This window comes from Ammospiza nelsoni, chromosome 1, assembly GCF_027579445.1.
Source record: "Ammospiza nelsoni isolate bAmmNel1 chromosome 1, bAmmNel1.pri, whole genome shotgun sequence".
Lineage (NCBI taxonomy): Eukaryota > Metazoa > Chordata > Aves > Passeriformes > Passerellidae > Ammospiza > Ammospiza nelsoni.
In genome coordinates, this window is record NC_080633.1 from 133254243 (window position 1) to 133273085 (window position 18843).

At 38.9% G+C, this 18843-nt stretch overlaps 1 protein-coding gene across 1 annotated transcript in view; it reads right to left on the reverse strand.

The window, feature by feature from the left end:
* Window positions 1-17194, reverse strand: part of TMEM67 (transmembrane protein 67) — a 32285-nt gene extending 15091 nt beyond the window's left edge. Inside the window, exons 1-13 of the mRNA XM_059483524.1 lie at window positions 17005-17194; window positions 14965-15053; window positions 13452-13545; window positions 11929-12028; window positions 11407-11476; window positions 11226-11300; window positions 9965-10027; window positions 7564-7718; window positions 7335-7443; window positions 5703-5789; window positions 3673-3738; window positions 629-785; window positions 140-263 (exon numbers count right to left, since the gene is read on the reverse strand). Coding sequence (XP_059339507.1) covers window positions 140-263; window positions 629-785; window positions 3673-3738; window positions 5703-5789; window positions 7335-7443; window positions 7564-7718; window positions 9965-10027; window positions 11226-11300; window positions 11407-11476; window positions 11929-12028; window positions 13452-13545; window positions 14965-15053; window positions 17005-17194 — 1379 coding nt within the window. The remainder of the gene's footprint in view (window positions 1-139; window positions 264-628; window positions 786-3672; window positions 3739-5702; window positions 5790-7334; window positions 7444-7563; window positions 7719-9964; window positions 10028-11225; window positions 11301-11406; window positions 11477-11928; window positions 12029-13451; window positions 13546-14964; window positions 15054-17004) is intronic.
* Between the last annotated feature and the right edge of the window lie 1649 nt (window positions 17195-18843).

The following is an 18843-nucleotide window of genomic DNA, read 5'->3' on the forward strand; positions in this document are numbered from 1 at the left end:
ATGCAATTGAAAAAGTGAAACGTATTACATATTAGACATATTAGAAAATACATAACAAAACAACTTTAAGACAATAAAATGCAGACTGTACAACATTGGCTTAATTTTCTATGTACTATATATTATATGAGTTAATCACCTTATTGTTATTTTGCTAGCAATCCGAATTACCCTTGGTGGTTTTCCCAAGTCATTCTCTTTTCCACTAAGTGCATCCACCAAGAAAAATCGACGAGTCAGAAGCCAGTTGTTCATATTACTGCCTAGAAAACATGACAGTTTCACACACACAAAAAGAATGAAATGTATGAGAAACAACAAATATAACTGTATAACACACAGTAACTACTGAGAATCTAAAATTGTTTATTTTCAACTTATATAAATATATAATAAAATGAGATTATTTTATTAATGCATATTACTGATTGGAATGGTGTATGCAACCAAAGCTTGTACTAAAACAATCAGAACTTGACCACAAATACTAAATTTTTAAATAGAAACAAGTTATGGTGTGTTGTGGTATCTTTAAACACAACACAGTAACGCTAGTTAACATAGATTATTTCTATTTGAAGTTTTGAGATTGTTTAAATTCACAGAGATGTTACAATCACCATCTTACCTTGATTAACAAACTTTTCATTGTATTGAAGATTCAAATTTAAAACTGGCACGGCCCAAAGATGTTGCTGTCCATTGCCATCATTATATTCAAGGAACAGGTCATAAAAAACTGGATTGGCAAAATCCAATAAAATCTTAGAAACTGAAATTTTGCACTACAAGAAAAAAAAGTGAAAATTAAAAGATCACTTTAACTATTCAGATAGCTTGCCAAGCTGTGGATTCCTTCCCTGCAAAATTATCGTGGAATCTGTCCTACTTCTTCACAAAAGAAAGAATCACAGAATCATCAAGGTCCTGCATGAGCCTCCATTTCTCCAGGCTAAATATCCTCAGCTCCCTCAGCTGCTCCTCATAGGATTTGTACTCCAGCCCCTTCACCAGCTCTCTTGCCCCTCTCTACACGCTCCAGCGCCTCAATTTCCTTTTGAAGTGAGGGGCCCAAAATGGGGCACAGCACTCAAGGTGTGGCCTCACCAGTGCCAAGCACAGAGGGCAATCACTGCCCTAATCCTGCTGGCCACACAGTCCTGGTACAGGCCAGGATGCCATTGGCCTTCTTGGCCACCTGGGCTCACGTTTGACCAGCTGGCTGTTGACCAGCAATCCCAGGTCTTCTGCTAGGCAGCTTTCTAATCACCCTTCCCCATGTCTGAGTGCTGCATGAGGTGGTTGTGACCCAAGTGCAGGACCTGGCACTTGGCCTTGTTACCTCACACCATCGGCCTCAGCCCATTGACCCAGCCTGTCCAGATCCCTCTACAGAGCCTGCCTGCCCTCCAGCAGGTCAACACTCCCACCCAATCTGGTGTCAGCTGCAAACTTGCTGAGGGGTGCTCTGGATCCTCTTGTTGAGATCATTGATAAAGACATTAAACAGGACCAGCCCCAGTCCTGAGCCCTGGGGAACACCACCATTGACCAGCTGGATTTAATTCCATTCACCATTCTCTGGGCCAGACATCCAGCCACTTTTTCACCCCATGAAGAGTGCACCTGTCCAAGCCTTGAGCAGAGAGTTTCTTGAGAATGCTGTGATAAATGGTGTCAAATGCTTTACTGAAGTACTGGCAGACAAGGTATTCCAGCTGCCTGCAAGCAATGACCCAGTACTAATGATTTTATGCAAACTTCTTCAAAATTATTGCAATTAACTACAATGACTAATGTGGAGAATGAAGCTCTTACAGATTTGGAAAAAATATCCAAGCAAACCTCACAGACATAAAATTTGAAACAGCGTAAACATTAAAGTCAAGAAACATAAATGCTGAAGTCATGAAATCTGGTTCAGGGCCCACCAGTAGAAGAGAGAAATGAGACTACTTGATACAGTCCAGCACAGGCCACTGTGGGGAGGGAGAGACTGAAACATCTCTGCTATGAAGAAGAGCTGAGACTCTTTTGCCTGGAGATAAGAAGGCTCAGGGGATCTTATCAATGTGCACAAATATTGTACAAGGGAGGGTGTGCGAGACAGAGCCAGGCTCTTCTCAGCAGTGCCCAGTGACAAGACCAGAGGCACTGGGCATAAACTGAAACAGGAGGCTCCCTCTGAGCATCAGAAGACAGGTTTTCACTGACACAGGCTGCCCAGGGAGGCTGTAGAGTCATTCCCCGGATATATGACCATGTGGATATGGTCATAGGCAACCTGCCCTACATGGCCCTGTCTGTCTTGTGGACAAGACAGCCTACTGAGGTCCCTGACTCCCTCAACCAGTCTGTGATTGTGTGAAGAAGTTAGATGTGAAAGCAGGTAACATTTTGCAAATGTGAACAACCACGCATTTTAAATACTCTTATAATTTGTCGAGCCTATTTTCTCCAAAGCCACAGAGGAAAAAAAAAGTAATGCATATAATGGACAAAAATGGTATTAAAAAATACTCAGTAAGTTACTGACGCATCTATTCAAACCCAACAATGTTAACTGTTATTAATACAGGTAATACAGAATCAATATCAAATACTTAAGATTTTAAAAAGAAAAAAAGCTACTCAACTAGTTCAATGATCCTAAATAGAACATGTTTTCATTCTATCTGAAATACTGAAATATGGATTAAACATTAAACAATATGAAAGATATTGTTAAATATCTTGATAAATGAAAATATTTAACAAAGATTTGTCAATGTTATTTGGTAAACACTTTAAATTTCCCAGAGTAAGCTTTGACAGCTATTACCTTCTAAGACTTTCACACCACCTAAATAGCAGCCAGAGTTTTGTATTTTCACACTTCAACACATCATGTGGGGAATGGTTTTCAGTGTTCGATGAGTTAATAAAGAATATTAATATATAGGTATGAGATGCTGTGCACATATATGGAGCTGTATAAAGATGTTTCTTTCTCCACTCCATTGCCAAAGAGACTACCACCTTCCCATCTAACATACTGAGTGACAAAAATTAATGATGCTTTATCACTGGCAGAACCATTTCTGCAGCTCACATAATTTAGTGTTCTATTCCCTCTTCCTTTGCTGGTGTTTAGTAAAGTGTGAAAACCCCAACAAGTGTTTTTTCATAGTTAAGACAGCCAAAGAATCTCCTTCCTCTGATGAGTCATCTGTTCGATTAAAATAGATTTTCAATCTCTTCACAGCATTCACTAAAATCAGGGCATACTATAAAGAGTAAATGGGAACAATATTCAGGCATGGCATGACTGGATTTGCCTTCTTTCCATAGGAAAACAGCCCAAAGAGGGTGGTAGGAAAATTTGGAGATATGATACAAAGTCTATAGCTGTCACAATTCAGGCTCTGTGTTCTTCCACTACAAAGTCAGCAACCTCACAAATACAAATGCCAGTTTAATGTACTGTGATTATGCTATGTAGTAAACAAGTTTTGTGATGTAGTTAAATAATTAAAAAAACCCCCACACTAATTTAATTCAATTTCCCAAGAAAGACCTCCATGTTGCAGCTTATGCCTAAACTCCAAAGGTTCTTCAACATGCACCGAGTAACTAATGACATAAAAGGCAGCTTAATTCAAAATTGAAAATAGCATTTTATATCTTACTTACATTTTGTTGATAAGTTGTTCCAAAAACATAAGCTGCATTCAATTTAGTTTGGGTATCAGGACAAAGCTGAATAAAACATAGTTATAATTAGGTTAATTCAAAGGTATCATCTTCTCATGTGAAAAATATTTACAAGTACTTATGTATTAAGAGTTCTCACAAGATTTTTGTAAAAAAAATTTAATAAGAGAAGGATTTACTTTGGGGTAAACACAATTATTTATTTCACTAACACAAATGTGTTTAAAATGCTGGTTTATCTTATTCATACTTGCATAGTATTTTTCAGTTCCATCACTAAAATCTGTGGACAGCAGCATCCAAATGGGCAAGAATAATCTTTCTGTGGACTGAATGTTCAGTGCACTGTATTGCCTCAAGCTCAATCAGAGGCTTCTACTAAATTCAAGAATCCCATAAGAAAATAAGTCCACATTCATACAGCCCTGTTTCTCTTAAGCAGGCATTCTCAGAGAATCAAAGTTGTAGCAAGTAACAGATTTTTTTTCTTTTTTTAAAACAACACTTATATTTTCAGCAAAGAATGGCAGATTCAGCTGAATCCAGAAAAAATGGTCCAAGTCTAATGTGGAGGCCAAAGCCATTTTCCCAAAATGAGAATGAAGTCTAAATTTGCATAAAACACAATTCTATTAGTGTGAAACTGAAATTCTGGAAATTGCTACAATTATGCATTGAGACCAATTTAGCACTGTGATGTCTTATCATCATGCACAATCTATTACATTAAAGGAGGCTTTGAATTGAAAAGCTATTCCTTTCCCATTGGCTCTTGATAGCTGTTAAAAGCTTTTCCCTAGAAAATAAACATGCCCCAATAAACCTAAACTTATATGTCAGAATATGTAATTTTCTATGCATAGTACCTGTAACCTGTTCTCATTTCTATGCATTAGTACCTTAGTAACCTGTTCTCTTAAACACTAGTTTTCCTTAAAACTGGAGACACAGACACAAGATGGCTCATCCTGAGGCAGTAACAAAGTAAATCATGAATGTCAGCTGGTCTTCTACAAACACTGAAATGTTTGAAGTGATGTGCTCCAACAGAAAAGGAACCAACAATTCCCAATTGTTCTTGCTAGTGTTTCTATTGTTGTCTGTCTGGGAAATAGTGAGAGTGCCTAGATTGCCACTGGACTGCTAAACAAATTCTATTCTGTAACATGCTGCAGCTGCTCATTGTTCTCTCTGATAGACTAATTACTATTGCACTTTCTAATTGCTGCTTACTTGCATTTTTCACAGCCTAACTACACAGCGTGGTAGTGCTGAAGTAGAATGTCTGCGTCCCTGACATCTGAGGGTGTAGTGGCCAAGGGCACTGCCAGCCAGTCCCCCCCATTCTATGTAAAGTCTCCCATCATGTATTTATAACTTTCTGTTATGAAAAAGGGACATGCTGGTCATAGTGTACATTTTATAGTTAAAACAAAAAGAAATAAGCAAGCAAAAAAATACCAAGACAATGCAAAGAAAATGGCGTAGATCAGCTTTCCTACCTCCCCTGAGAGTGACATAACTATTGATTTGACAGTCACCCCCATGATGTGTGCAAATAGTTGACAGCATCTAATGGGGACATACTCATAGCATCATCTATAAACACATGTGGACTCAGAGCTAACGAATACACTTTTCTCAACAAGAAAAAGAGGTTTAATAAGAAGACCCGAGCAATAAGAAAGGTTTAATAGGAAAACCATAAGCAACTATGCTGAATAGAAGACAGAGGTAGCTGGTTCTAAATGATTAACACTATGTTTCAGAGCTTTTCAATATGCCAGATTTATACTGGTCTAAAGGATGAAGGCAGTGTTGATGAATTTATACTTCTGATTTTGTAGAGATCATTGTGAGCAAGAATAAAGAGCTATTTTCCCTATTCTAGTGCTACAGTTATGAACTGTCATTAGAGTAATAACCAAACTCTTGGCTTTTGTCTTAATTTGGCTAAAGGCACTCAGAACATTATGTTATCAAGAGAAGATAACTATAATCATACATACCTGTAAGAGACCTCCTTCCAAATTTTGCCACTTAAGAAAGTTTCCCGCTGCATCAAATGAGGCTGCAATAAATTTCAGCTTTACATCCTGTTGATGAAAAAAAAAGATAAAGACCAATGAAACTGCCCTGAAGTGGACATACACTCTTTAGAGACTGCTGTCATCAATTGTTTGATGTTTCCTAAAACTTTCAGCACAATCCTTAATTTTTTTTTTCCCCTTTTGATTTTGTTTTTAATTTTGGGTTTGGTAGTTTACTTCTTTACAAAAACATACCATTCTTCTACAGCTTCATTGGTGACATGGAAAAAATTCCAAAGGAACTTCTACACACGTAGATTTGCCCTAACCTAATCAGGAATCTATGCAGATTTCTAATATATACAATCCTGGAAGCTAGAGGGCTTCCAGGACCTTCAGTGTTAGGAGGAACAACAAGTACTTCAGTTATTAAAACAACTGCTACATTGCAACATTGTTTAATTTAAAACATAGCCTTGTAGAATATGGCTGAAAAAGGCATAATAATTTTATTTTTGAGTCAATATGAAAACTCTAGATAAATTTGGCAGTATAACTGACAAACAGGTTATCACTAGTACTATTTTCTGTGATTAGCTGAACTTGAATAACCTATTTCAGTTATTCTATTTTACAATTAATTTAGAAAAATAAATCACTTTATTGTTTGATTGACTATCTGATTTCTTCATAAAAATGTGCTAATTAACAAACTACTGAAGCAGTCCATCCCTCCCAGGGACATATATCTGGCTTTGTTAACCTTAAAATTATTTTCCTCACCTCTTTTTTTTCCATAATTCACTGCAATAAGAGGAAAAGGCTGGAGTAATACACTGAATCCATCTCTGATACAATCAGCTTGTAGAGATGTGTAACAGAAATATTAGAAATAAATTGAGTAGGGGGACAAATGTGTGTGTAAGCAACAGAAAGTGCCAAACACCATATAAAAGTGATGAAGAACACTGTTTTCAGCTACAGAGCTGATAAATGGGTTGTGATAAAACCTGGCACAGACAACTTGTCAGCAAAAGACCCAGCACTTTGGCACACCAGGAGGGTGGCAGTAAAAGACACAGCACATCATATTTACCCCTCTTTTTCACAGGAGTTCACCATGAAGTTCTGACAAAAGGATGTATGTATTTTAAAAAAAGTCAAAGATCAACTTTGCCTCAGATTTATGAAGATGGAAGTAAACAAGACTCTGAAGCAAAAGACAGTGTCAAAACAACTATGAACTCCTAAGGTGTGTAAAAGGTTTGTCCAGCTACTAGTTTACCACTCCTAATCCAGATCCTTGGGGACACAATGAACACTTAAAAGCTGGCATCCTTTGTTCCTTGTGCCCTGGTCATACCACACAGGCAAGCACGTCTAGGCCTTATGAGAACGTCGGTATGAGAGCGTAAGCAAAGGAAGAGACCAGACATTATTTTAGGTAAATATCACCTTCCTCTTCCATGAGATCTCACACTGAGTTTTGTTACACTAACTGCCTAAAACTCACCTTTAGTAGAGTCACATCTATAATAAATCTAAACATTTTATGTGATATATGTCCTCTTCCTAATGGATGCTTCCCTATGTGTAGTACCCAACACCTACCTTATCTGTTCCCTTAAAAGTGAAGGTTGTAGGAAAATGATTTTTCTCAAGCACTTGGGATGCTAATCCTGGTTGGTCACCATAATACAGCCATGGAAGATTATGCCTCCTGAAAAAAATTACAATGTTTTCTCTAATGAAACATAATATTTTTCATCAAAGAACATTTAGAATAATAAATTCCATACAAAGCTATTAAAGACCAAAAGTTATGGAAAAGGCAACTTACCAGTAGGGTATTGAATGAACGACGCCTACCCTTGCTGTACTGACAAAAATATACTGAAACAAACCACAGGCATCAGTACTTGAAGAACTCAATGAGTTCATATTCATCACACACATATTTCCAAGAGCTTGGCATGCTGTTAGATTAGAGTACAACTGCAGTGGAGAAACAAGAATACAGAAAAAAAGTATTTAATTACTCCTTCCTTTCGTGAGGCAGTCATAAAATGATAATGTTTTCAGAAGCCACTCCTAAACCTTTATGCTCATTTGTAAGTAATTTTATTTTGTCAATATCTAGTATTTTCTTCCAGGTATTCAGGTACCATATTTTTACAGATCTGCATATGGAAGCATGAAATCAGTACTCTCACTTTTTCAGCTTATTTTAGTTGCATCCGCTAGATGGGAAAAAGTGACAGAAATGTCAAATCTGCACTTAGAAAACAAAGTAAGAATGAAAATGTTTAGTACCACTTAGACTGTATGGCAAAGATTACTCCTTCAAAGACCTCAGACTGACAACTATAGATGCATGTAGTATTTTCAGTTTCACGTACCTTGCTCAGTTTTGGTAAACACACCAGTGCCAAGTGCTATGCAGAGGTGACACCTGGCATCTGTGTGCAGGGGTCATTGCACTGGTATTAACTTGCCACCTCCTTACCCCCGTTTGTGTGGGTCAGACCAGCAGCTGCTCATCACATGAAGGCAGCATCTCTGAATGGCTGAGCAGGGCGAGGCAGACAAACAGGATAAACTGATGCCAGTGATAAAGAATGGGACCAGTGGGAGAATTCATCTCAGAGCCGTGTGTATGAGATGGTGATAGGAGCAGCAAAGATGATCTGGGAAAATTCTGAACAAAAGTCTGCTGAAATACTGAGAGAACATCTGCTAGCCAGGGAACATGGCCTGGGAGTCTGAAACATGCTTGAGAAGTTCAGCTGGGTATCTGAAATTCAGAGACCTTCTGACATACCATCAATAAGCACGAACCCAAGGAATTGTAACAGCAACCTATCATCTGGAAAGATGAAAAAGAGTCTAGACAAGGGTTAGGATTTAGAAGAGGGAAAACATTCCAAAAGAGTAGGAATAGGCAACTGCTATTGATGGCTGCACATTAAAAAGTAGGAAAACAGTCTGGAAAACACAAAAACTAGCCTGAGATATAAAAAGTTGTCATCTCTTGGCTGCTCCAGGTGGTGCTGCCCTACACCACCTTATGTGTCACTGATATAAAAACTACTTTTTACCCAAAATGGAGAGTGAATTTGTCCCTGCCTCTCATCTCTCTAAATCTCACACACAGAGGAGGTCTCCTACACAAACTTTTCTATGAGCTCTCCTAGGCAAGTTACCAGACTGCGGCTAGGGATGCCTGACTGCCTCTAGATTATTGATCACCTTTGAAGCGAAACTTCATCTGTCATCAGTTTTGAGGCCCCACTCCTGGGAGTGGTTTCTTGAGTACTATACTGGTACTATTTGGAATAATACACACACACATGGGTAATTCATCATAAGTGCCTTTGCTGCTTTCCTAGTGATCATTTTTTAGCAACTTGTAATATTGAAATGTATGCCTGCTGCTGCTGTTGACTGCTGCTACCACTGGAGTACATATATACACTTGCTTTACTAATCATAACTAGTAATAACCTGCAGTAATCTCTAATAAGAAATTGTAGGAAGCAAGACTCCATGTGCTTGTGTATTAAAGAATCCTGCAAATCCATATTGTGATCTTTAGAGACTTCTTGACCTGGCAATCCTTTGGGTTGTGACAGATAGGGAACAGAGACAGATAGTAGAACCTAAGAAGTTAAAATCTGATCTTCAGGAGAGCAATACAGAAGGAAAATGAGAATGTGTGATAACAGAGTTGGTAAAAGGGAGCAGAGACACATGCTCTTCACAAGTGTCTGTAACTCTGTTGCCAAAGCCACTCTTTTACCCATGGTTACTGTCACCCAGAGCAACATAATGGTAAATAACACTTGCATACAGAAAGCAAAGCAAAGCTAAAAAGGGTGGTTCCATGGTTATGAATAACTGAAAATCAACTAAGAGGTAAAGAGCAGGTGCCAGTAAATACTGGATATGCTCATTTATATCCAAATATGCGGATAGTAGGTCAGATACTACTGAATATTGAAGGACTTTTCTTTAACACCATTCATCTTGTGAAAATTCCAACACTATAGACTTGCATTAACATTGACTAGCCCTCAATATTTCTAAGCATTTTCTGGATATATAATTATTTCTTTTCTATTCTCATCCAAAATAAAATTCTTCAAAGATAAGCAGGGTAAGTTCCAAATATAAAAGTGACATGCTTTTATAGAGTACCATTCTGTATAAAAAAGCAAACTGCAAACATTAGTCAAACTCACCCAACAGGCAAAGGCTGAGGACTGAAGGTTTTTCAGAAACCATGCTGATGCCAGTGTTACACCCTGTAAATAAGGAACTTATTCATTGTCTTTGTTCACAACAACTCCTACACAATGTAACAGTCTGGAAAACTATGTCAGCTAGAAGATGCTGCATATTTTTTTCTAAGACCATTCTGCCATTTGTAAATATCTCAGTCTAACAATATTAGTTCAAAACACAACCATAATGCAATAATTTATTTCACTTCCCTAAATTAGACAAAGTATACAGGAAAAGAGCTGAACAATTTAAGCTTTGAATATGGATTCTGTGATGCAGAAGTTTTCTTTACCACACAAGGGAAGTACTAACAATTTCAGAGGTAAGATGTTGACTTGATGGAAAATCTAACTCAGGACCAAATTTGCCAAATTAATTAGTTCCTCCTTTTTATAATCTTTTTTATAACTACTCACATTTGAACTACACATAGCTTTCATACATACTGGAAGCAACTGAAAAGACATATTTTCAATAAAATATCACTGAGAAGATGGCATTTTCAGGTAGCAAATGAATGTTTGGTATCTGAAAAACTGAAGACTGCTTTTCACTTTCTTTCAAGTGGTAGCTTTTAACATGAACTCATTTAGGTTTCTTAGCCACATAGCATTTCCTGAATTCAGAACTACTTGGGAAATGGTCTTAATTTTGATCAGATTTCACATTTAATGAAAGTTCATTAACTAAAACAATGAAAACCCCTTCAATCTTGTCAATAGAACATATTTTCATTCATTAGCCAATTCAAGGATTTCAGCAATTTCACAGACAATCTCAAACTTTATAGGTGCCCATTTTCTTCTATAAGCTCTAAGATCAAGCAGTAAACTCAAGCCTTGTATTTTTTTCAAATGTTTTACACAAAGACATATTTTATATAGTACAAAAATCCAGAGGCACTCAAGGACTCTTCAGCATCTTTTTGTGATACAAGAGTATGCTTTAAATGCACACAATTAATACAAAAGGTCACATGCTACTAGTTTTGATATTTAAGTCATGTAAATTACTTCCCCTTTTCAGTCTCCAAAACAGCATGGATTTTTAAAAGCTTATTCCATTATAACAATGCTTGCTTGGTGTCCATACCTGCACTGTATCTTGATGCAAATGATCTTGCCATCACTGGGATCAGACAAAAAATGGGAATTTGAAATATTTACTGAAAGTAAGTAATGAGAAAGCTTAAAAGTGTTTTAGAATAAATACACTTACTAGCTGTGCAAAACGAACAGCTGCAACTCCCTTTGGGGGTAAACCTTCACGAGCCAAAAAACACAACCCACCAGTCTGAAAGAAATATAAGAATAAAAAAATATTAATAAGCTATTGATACACTTTTTAAAATAACTTTTCTTTTTCTGAACTTCAATACAATAACCATTCTTCTACTTACTAGAATGTTTGGGCTGTTGCAGTCACAAGACTTGCTTACTTGAATGAATGTCTCTTCACATCTTACACACCTATGGACCACAAACATGAAGAATGCACTTAAAATGTAATTAAGTATAATATTTAGTCCTCAGAGAAAGCTGATTACATAGCATGCCCAGGAACAGCATCAGCAACTTCACTAGTTTGAATTGAAATTCAGAAGTGATTACTGATTTGTTTCTACTATCAGTGAAGTAGAAAACAAATCAAATAATAGTTTATCAGAATAAGAATTCTCTTCTGCTTCCAATCCAAAGCCTGCTTTTGGCTTTGAAGAAGCCAAAGAAGAACCAAGCTGCTGGCCAGCCATCTAAGGACTCCAGTGATCACCAAACATGGTGGGTTTGATACAGGGTTGAGGATTTCCAATTCCCTGCCTTCAAAACTGTCATCCCAAAGGCAGTCTGTTCCTCAGGAGTATTCCATTTAAACTAGCATGACACATTTAAATTTATCATCACAAAAGGCAAAGAGCCCCCACCTGCTTCCTGATGCATCTGAGGCAGAGAAGGACTGCTCACTTCCATTACAAAGTATGCACAATGCTTCATCAAGCAAAACACCATCCACGCTTCTTTCCACTGAGCAGAAAAGAAAAGAGAGTCTGATAAAACTGCCTGATGCAGTGTGACACAGTTCTAGATAAATGTGAAAAAATTCAGCATCTGTGCAGATCTAAAATCAACTCAAAGAGTTTATTTTGAAAAAACCAAGAGCACAACATGCAAATAACATCCACTATAAATGCACATTCATGCACGTCTGTGTGCATTGCTTATAGGTGTGCACATGCAGTTTATTTTTAAATGAGAAATGCAACATTTCATGTCTAGTTTGGATGTTCCACTGTTATTTATTCTGAATAAGATTCAGACAAAGGCCTCACTGCAAAGCAAAAATTCAAAACAAGTTTGCAAATTACTGGGAAAAAAAAATTACATTTCATCTGAAATGATTCATGGAAATGTCACAATTTCCAAGTTTCAAAACTGCATCTTCCACCAACTATATCATCTGACAAGAGATTTCAAATCTAATTATTAAAAAAAAATCCAAAGAGCATAAAAAAATACAGTACTAATGTTCTTCCTGCATGTCAAATTACAGAATCAGCTTTGCTCTCAATATTTTACCATAAAGGTCTGGAATTATTTTGTAACTCTCATAAAATTTCAGGCAGAAAACTGGTATTCAGTGTTTTCCAGATTCCTAGGAAAATTTAAAATTATTGATCTGGAAAACACTGATTCTCCAATATATTCTGTCAGAAATATAACCAAAGTGGACATTTGTAATTCTTATTCAGAGAATTACAGGCATTCCATGTCTTTGAAAATAAGGAAAACTAGAGGTCCCAAGAGCTTTTATGTTTTACAGCACTGATGAAAACTGTACTTTGCTCTTATGTTTCTACCATGCAAAATAAGCAAAAATCCATTTAACACTAAATTTAACATTATTTTTCTGTCTACTGAAAATCATCTGCAACTACCAGAGAGCATCAAGTAAGAAGCACAGGTATAGGGAAGCACATCTCAGAAAGTCACAGGTACAATTGTCTCAGGGAGGCATGAAATCCACTGACACTAATGCACAGCCATTTGCTTGATTTGCTCAGCCTGTTCTCTCCCACCTACTCATATGGATATAATTCTTTCACTGCTCTTTATACTTCAAAACACTGTAATGTTTATATAGTCTGTATTGACATTGTTTTTATCCCAACTTTAACGACTCCATCCGTTGCTAAAGAGCTTGAAGGAAGTGATACATCAGTATTCATTTATGGAATGTTTGCATAATAGTTTTTATTGCAATGAGCAATGGTACAGATCTATCTGTTGTTTTTCATGACAAATAAGATCAAGAGCAATGTTGAAGTTTTACATCAGATAAGAAAACACACGTAAAATTTTCTTTCTTACTGAACAGAAGAGCATATCTTAGTAAACTCAAATATCTAAAACAAGTGCTATCATCTCATAGCTGGAATGCATTTTTTACCTAGTATTTCATTATTGGGGCATTTACAGTTTCCTTTTGAAGTCAGGCCTCTGGGGCAAGTAATGCAATTCCATCCATCTTGAGTAACTCCACTCTAAAATAAAATATAAAACATTAGAATTTTCAAAAATATAGAGATCATCCAGTATCTGTGTAGAATGCCTTATCCAGCCTTTAGTTACTAGAAAATGCATTCAGATAAAACATCAATAACATTAATGAAGCTTTTAAAGATAAAAAAGGCTAAACAATCTGGCAAAAGTAATTTCTAGCAAACACACGCAAAAAAGTTAAGCTCTTCTGAACCTGTTAGCCTACATCCTTCAGGGAAAATGAAAAGTAGAATGTTTAAAAAGAGATACATTGAATAAACATAATAATGCATACATAGACATTTTGCACAAAAATTGCATGTTACAATTGCATATAAATATACAGAAGTAATGGAAATTGAAGAGTTCTAAATGAAGTAGCTTATATTATTGTTTGGAATTTTGTACCTACCCAGACAGTTCACATCCACACTTATTTTATAACATGAAGTAACTGCATTACAGATAAAGCCACTGAGGAAAATGAAGACAACTCTCATCCTCAAGTGCTACTCCCTTCTCCACTATGACCATTTTATCTTTGCAAAAGCCTTGGCAGTAGATCAAAGGCAAATGCCACCATTGCAGGAAGGAGGAAAAAATAGCAAAAGATCACAACACAAAAGGATACAAAGTCTTTGTCTAACACAGCAAGAAGATAGAAAGAAAAAGGAAATTACCTACATAGCCCATTAGCCACTGAACACCTAACTCAGTCAAGTAAGCTGCTCTCCTGAGAGTTCTTCTACAGCTATTGAAGAGAAACAAGTATTCAGGAAGGCTTCACCCTCAAAAGTTGATTTGATGGAAAAATACATTTCTTTGCTTACTATAGTGGGAAAAAAATCTGTTCCAGCCTGGCATCTCTGGATCAATGCTGAGATTATGACACAAAATTGTAACTTAATTTGTCAAGGAAGGTCAGAAGAACTGATCAAATTATAACTATAAAATTCAAGTAACATAGTAGGAGCAGCTCATTTTGAAGTAAGAAGATGAAATATTGTGGATTATGAAGATACAGCCTAAATATCACAATAATGGTATTTACATAATCAGTTATCTATGAGCTGAAAAGCATCTTCAACATTGTTCAGAGTTGTGCTCTCTGAACAAGGACAAAGCAGAGAAGAAAAGTAGTGGAAGAAACTTAAACACTTAAAAAATTCTTATTTTGTCTGTGGGGTCAAATTTGTAATGAAAAAGGCAAAATAATAGAAATAGACAACTCTAAATAGGAAAAAAAATACTGCATATAAACATGGTCTTAGAAATTCTCAATCAAAGACTATGATGCAAAAAATACTTTGAATTAATGAAAAAATAACTTGAAGTCAGGACAAAATTTAAAATTAAAAATCCCATAGTGGTTCTGACTACTATTCTATCATGATGGCAAACATGAAACATTAAATACTCACCATATTTTCTGGGCATTTTTCACAAGTAACAGAGAACCCACCATTACTAGAAACCATCCTGTATCCTGGCTCACATTCACAGGAACTACCTGAAGAAAACAGCACAAATGCACTTTTAATCTACATAGAACTGACTGGTTGTAACAGAATATGAAGAACAACTACTATTGCTCTCAAGAGATCAAGATGGATTATTTGATAGACACATAAAACACTTGAATGAGATGTGAATGAAAATCATCTTGCTTTTTAAAAAATACCCATTTTTTGAAAAATGCCCATTACAGTTTGCACATAGATATTTTAGGAGAATGTTAAAAGGCTGACTGATCTACCAGGGTGGAACAGTGATGCAGAGCTTGTATTTTGTGGGTTTTTTAATGAAACAAAATTTTACCAGTTGGTCTGTAAGAGATATAATCTCTCTATCTAAATCTTGCCACAGCCTTTCTTCACTACAACATCAGTATTATATGTATATATTATGTTTGTATACAGCTTTTATTTTTTCAATTTGAAGTCATTCCTAAAACCAAAATGCGTTCCTATGAAAAGGTTTTTCAAAATATAACTGTCGTATGAAAAGCTGTTTTCAACTCAAGGCTTTTAAAATTGTGCATGGGGATCAAGGTTCATATTGAATGGTTTTCAGTGAGTGAACACAACATACTTAACATTTTGTATTAAATTAAACACTCTTTTCACGGCACAGTATAATGCCCACCTGCTAGTGCTAAACAACTTTTTTTTTAGAAACTTTTCCTGTCTCAGTGTCATGAATTTCCCTCTGTACTTTTAAACACATACCAGAAACCAAAAGTGATTATATGTACTAATTAACTGTTTTTATCATTTAAGCTTATTGAACTGTGCAGGCAAAAATAATGCCACATTCTGTGGAAAGTTTTATAACTTTAAATTACATTCTAACGAGTCCAGCTGTACAGAAACATTTGTCAAAGTGATCAAACATTTCTACTTAATTCTAAAGAAGAAAAAGCCCAATTGGATTAGATCAATGAAAAGTTTGAGTTGTGACACAGTGACAATACCTAGATTTTTAGGGATGTCACCTAAAAGCAGAATCCAGGCTGATGAGCTAGCCAAGGAGGGTATGGGCAATCACAAGTGGAATTCAGCCAAGATGCAAACAGCACTGAGCAGCACCTATCTACACTGCTCCAGCGAGATCTGCAGGAAAAAATAAACCCTTCACCTCCCCTTGGAATTCTCCTCTGCTTGAAGTCCTTTATTTAGAGGAAGATTCAGCCTAAAAAGGAGCTATGGATCTAGACACCCACATTATCAGGGGACCTAAAAACAAATAGTATATTTTTTTTCCCGTGAGTGAACTATGGGGTCAGTCTTTAGGACACCATGGTGGTGGTGGAGGCGAGCAGCTTTCACGGAGCAGCTGGGAGCACAGCCAGCTTTGCACACATCACTGCTTTCCACAAAGTACCAGCCCTGCAGAGAGAGCTTCTTGGGTCTCAGGCTCAAATTTGTACACACACCACGGAACTCCCACTCTTGTTGCACTGTGTATTTTATGAAAGATGGACCCTTTAATGCCTCCTTATGCCCTAAGGAAAGGAGTTAGCTGTCTGTGTTTTCCATTCAGTACTGTCACGCTGTGCTGTATGTGCTCCAAGTTCCCGTGTGCACTAGCACAGGCACAGCATGAGGATCTGACTCCTGATATCTCAGACATTCAAGGCTGACAAGGAGTTTAAAGTTACAGAAGTGATCGAGAACATAAACTCAGGGTCCTGTAGAATTTTACAGATAAAAATGCAAATACAGTATAATGCTTGAGAAAAAAAAATATTATTAGAAAAAGGTCGAAAGTCATTTTTCTGAGCTGCATCTCAGATACATCACAGCTGTGCTGGAGCCTCTCAGGTCTCTGCGGGCTCCCGGCCCTTTCGCGGCTTTCCCAGACGGGTTTTACCGCCACCGCCGGAGCCCGACCGCGCACCGCCCGCTGCTGGGGCGGATTCAGCGCGGAGCCGCCCGAGCCCCGCCTCCCCCACCGCTCACCGCCGCCGCTCTGCCGCTGGTGGGCCCCGCAGGGCGCGCAGGCCAGGCGGGAGCTGTCGAAGTAGCGATCGGCGCCGCAGTCGGCGGGGCGCTGCAGCGGGACGGAGAAGCCGCGGGCGGGGGGCAGCGCCGCCGACACCGCCATGAGCAGCGCGGCAGCGGCGGCGGCCCCGCGGCCCCGCGTCGCCATGGCACCGCGCGCCCCGCCCGCGCGCGCCCATTGGCCAGAGCCGCGCGGTACGGCGAGCGCCGGGGGCCCGCCGCCGCAACACGCGAAGCGTCCGCGGGGCAGGGCAGGGCGGGTGCGCTAGCCCGAGTTTGTGTGCTTGGTGTACTGAGAGTTTTGTTCGTCTTGTGCGAGACCAGGAGCGAGAAACGAGAGGACACCGTGGCCCTTTTGCACTTGCCCGGTACCTCGTCTCTAGAACTGATGCACAGTGTATCATCCCAATGGAACACGTGTTTGTAATTTCTCCACAGAGAGGGAAGGTGTAACAAGGTGAAAACACAAAATGTCTAGAGCAATGGATGGTCAGCCAGTGTTACTCCCCTTTACCTTTTACACCTTTGTCACACTCTTGTTCATATCCCACAGAAGCACAGAATGAGTCTGGTTGGAAAGGAGCACAGTAGGTCATCTGGTCCAACCTCCCTGCTCAAGCAGGGCCATCCCAGAGCACATGGCACAAGATTGTGACCAGAGAGCTCTCGAATATCTCCAGTGAGGAAGACTCCACAACCTCTTTGGATTGGAACCTCCTGTTCCAGTGCACCCGCACATCAAAGTTCTTCATGCTCCGGTGCAACTTTCTGTGCCTGTTTCTGCCTGTTGCCTTTTGCCTCATTCCTTTACCAAAACTTTGCAAGATGTACCATGTCCTGGATTTTAGTTATTTCTTATTGTCCCTCTCCTGTGTCCTAATTGCCTAATTATTATGATTTTCGACATTACATGCTTTATTTCTCACTGGGTTTATTTTGTTGGGTCAACAACTGTTAAAAGGTTGAGTTTATGTTTTCAAGTAGAATTACCTGTCTCCAGGCTCAGGTTCATGTAAATTTGACTGCATACAGATGTAACTGTTTTACTGGTGTGCTTGATTTCTGGAAACCCCCACCTTGTACCCCGCACAGTATAAACACTGTCTTTTTTCTAAACAAGACTCTATCCGTGTTGAGAGAGCTCCTAAAGTTGGCAACATTCCGAGGTCAATCTATCATAAATAGTACAGGGTTTTTTTCCGTACGTAAAATGGAGCAGACATGTACAGGATATGCATAAAAAGACGAGAGAACGCAAAGTCAGGGAAGGCAGCTAGGATAAACATTAGGATAAATATACCTCGGTTGCACAACCAAGGGACTCTGCCCTTCCCTTTACTTAATCTTGAACCCTTTCTCCTTCTCCTCCATTCGTGCACCCCTGCTCTCCCCTCCTCTCAGAGCCCAGGCCGGAGCCAGCCCCGAGCCGCGTTCCAAACCGTGCCGAGCTGTCGGACCCGCGGCCCTGAGCGGCGCCTGAGCTCGGCACGGGCCGGCACCGACGGGAACGGGCCTAAGCGCAGCGCACAGCGCGGCAGCGGCGCCCGGTCACCGTGTGACGGATCTCGACATCATACAGATCGGTCACAGTGCAGGTCCCTCGCTACGCATAGCTACAATCAAACTGGTCTATTAATACACAGATCCCTCAGACCTACTGAGGCAGGGAGCGCGTGCGCACTGCCTGCGGCGCGACTCGCGCCCGCGCACTGCAGCGGAGGGGGCGGGGTCGCCCCGCCCGGAGGGTGCGCGCGCAGGTCGGCGCTCGCGCAGCGCAGCTTCCCCTCAGCGTTTGGG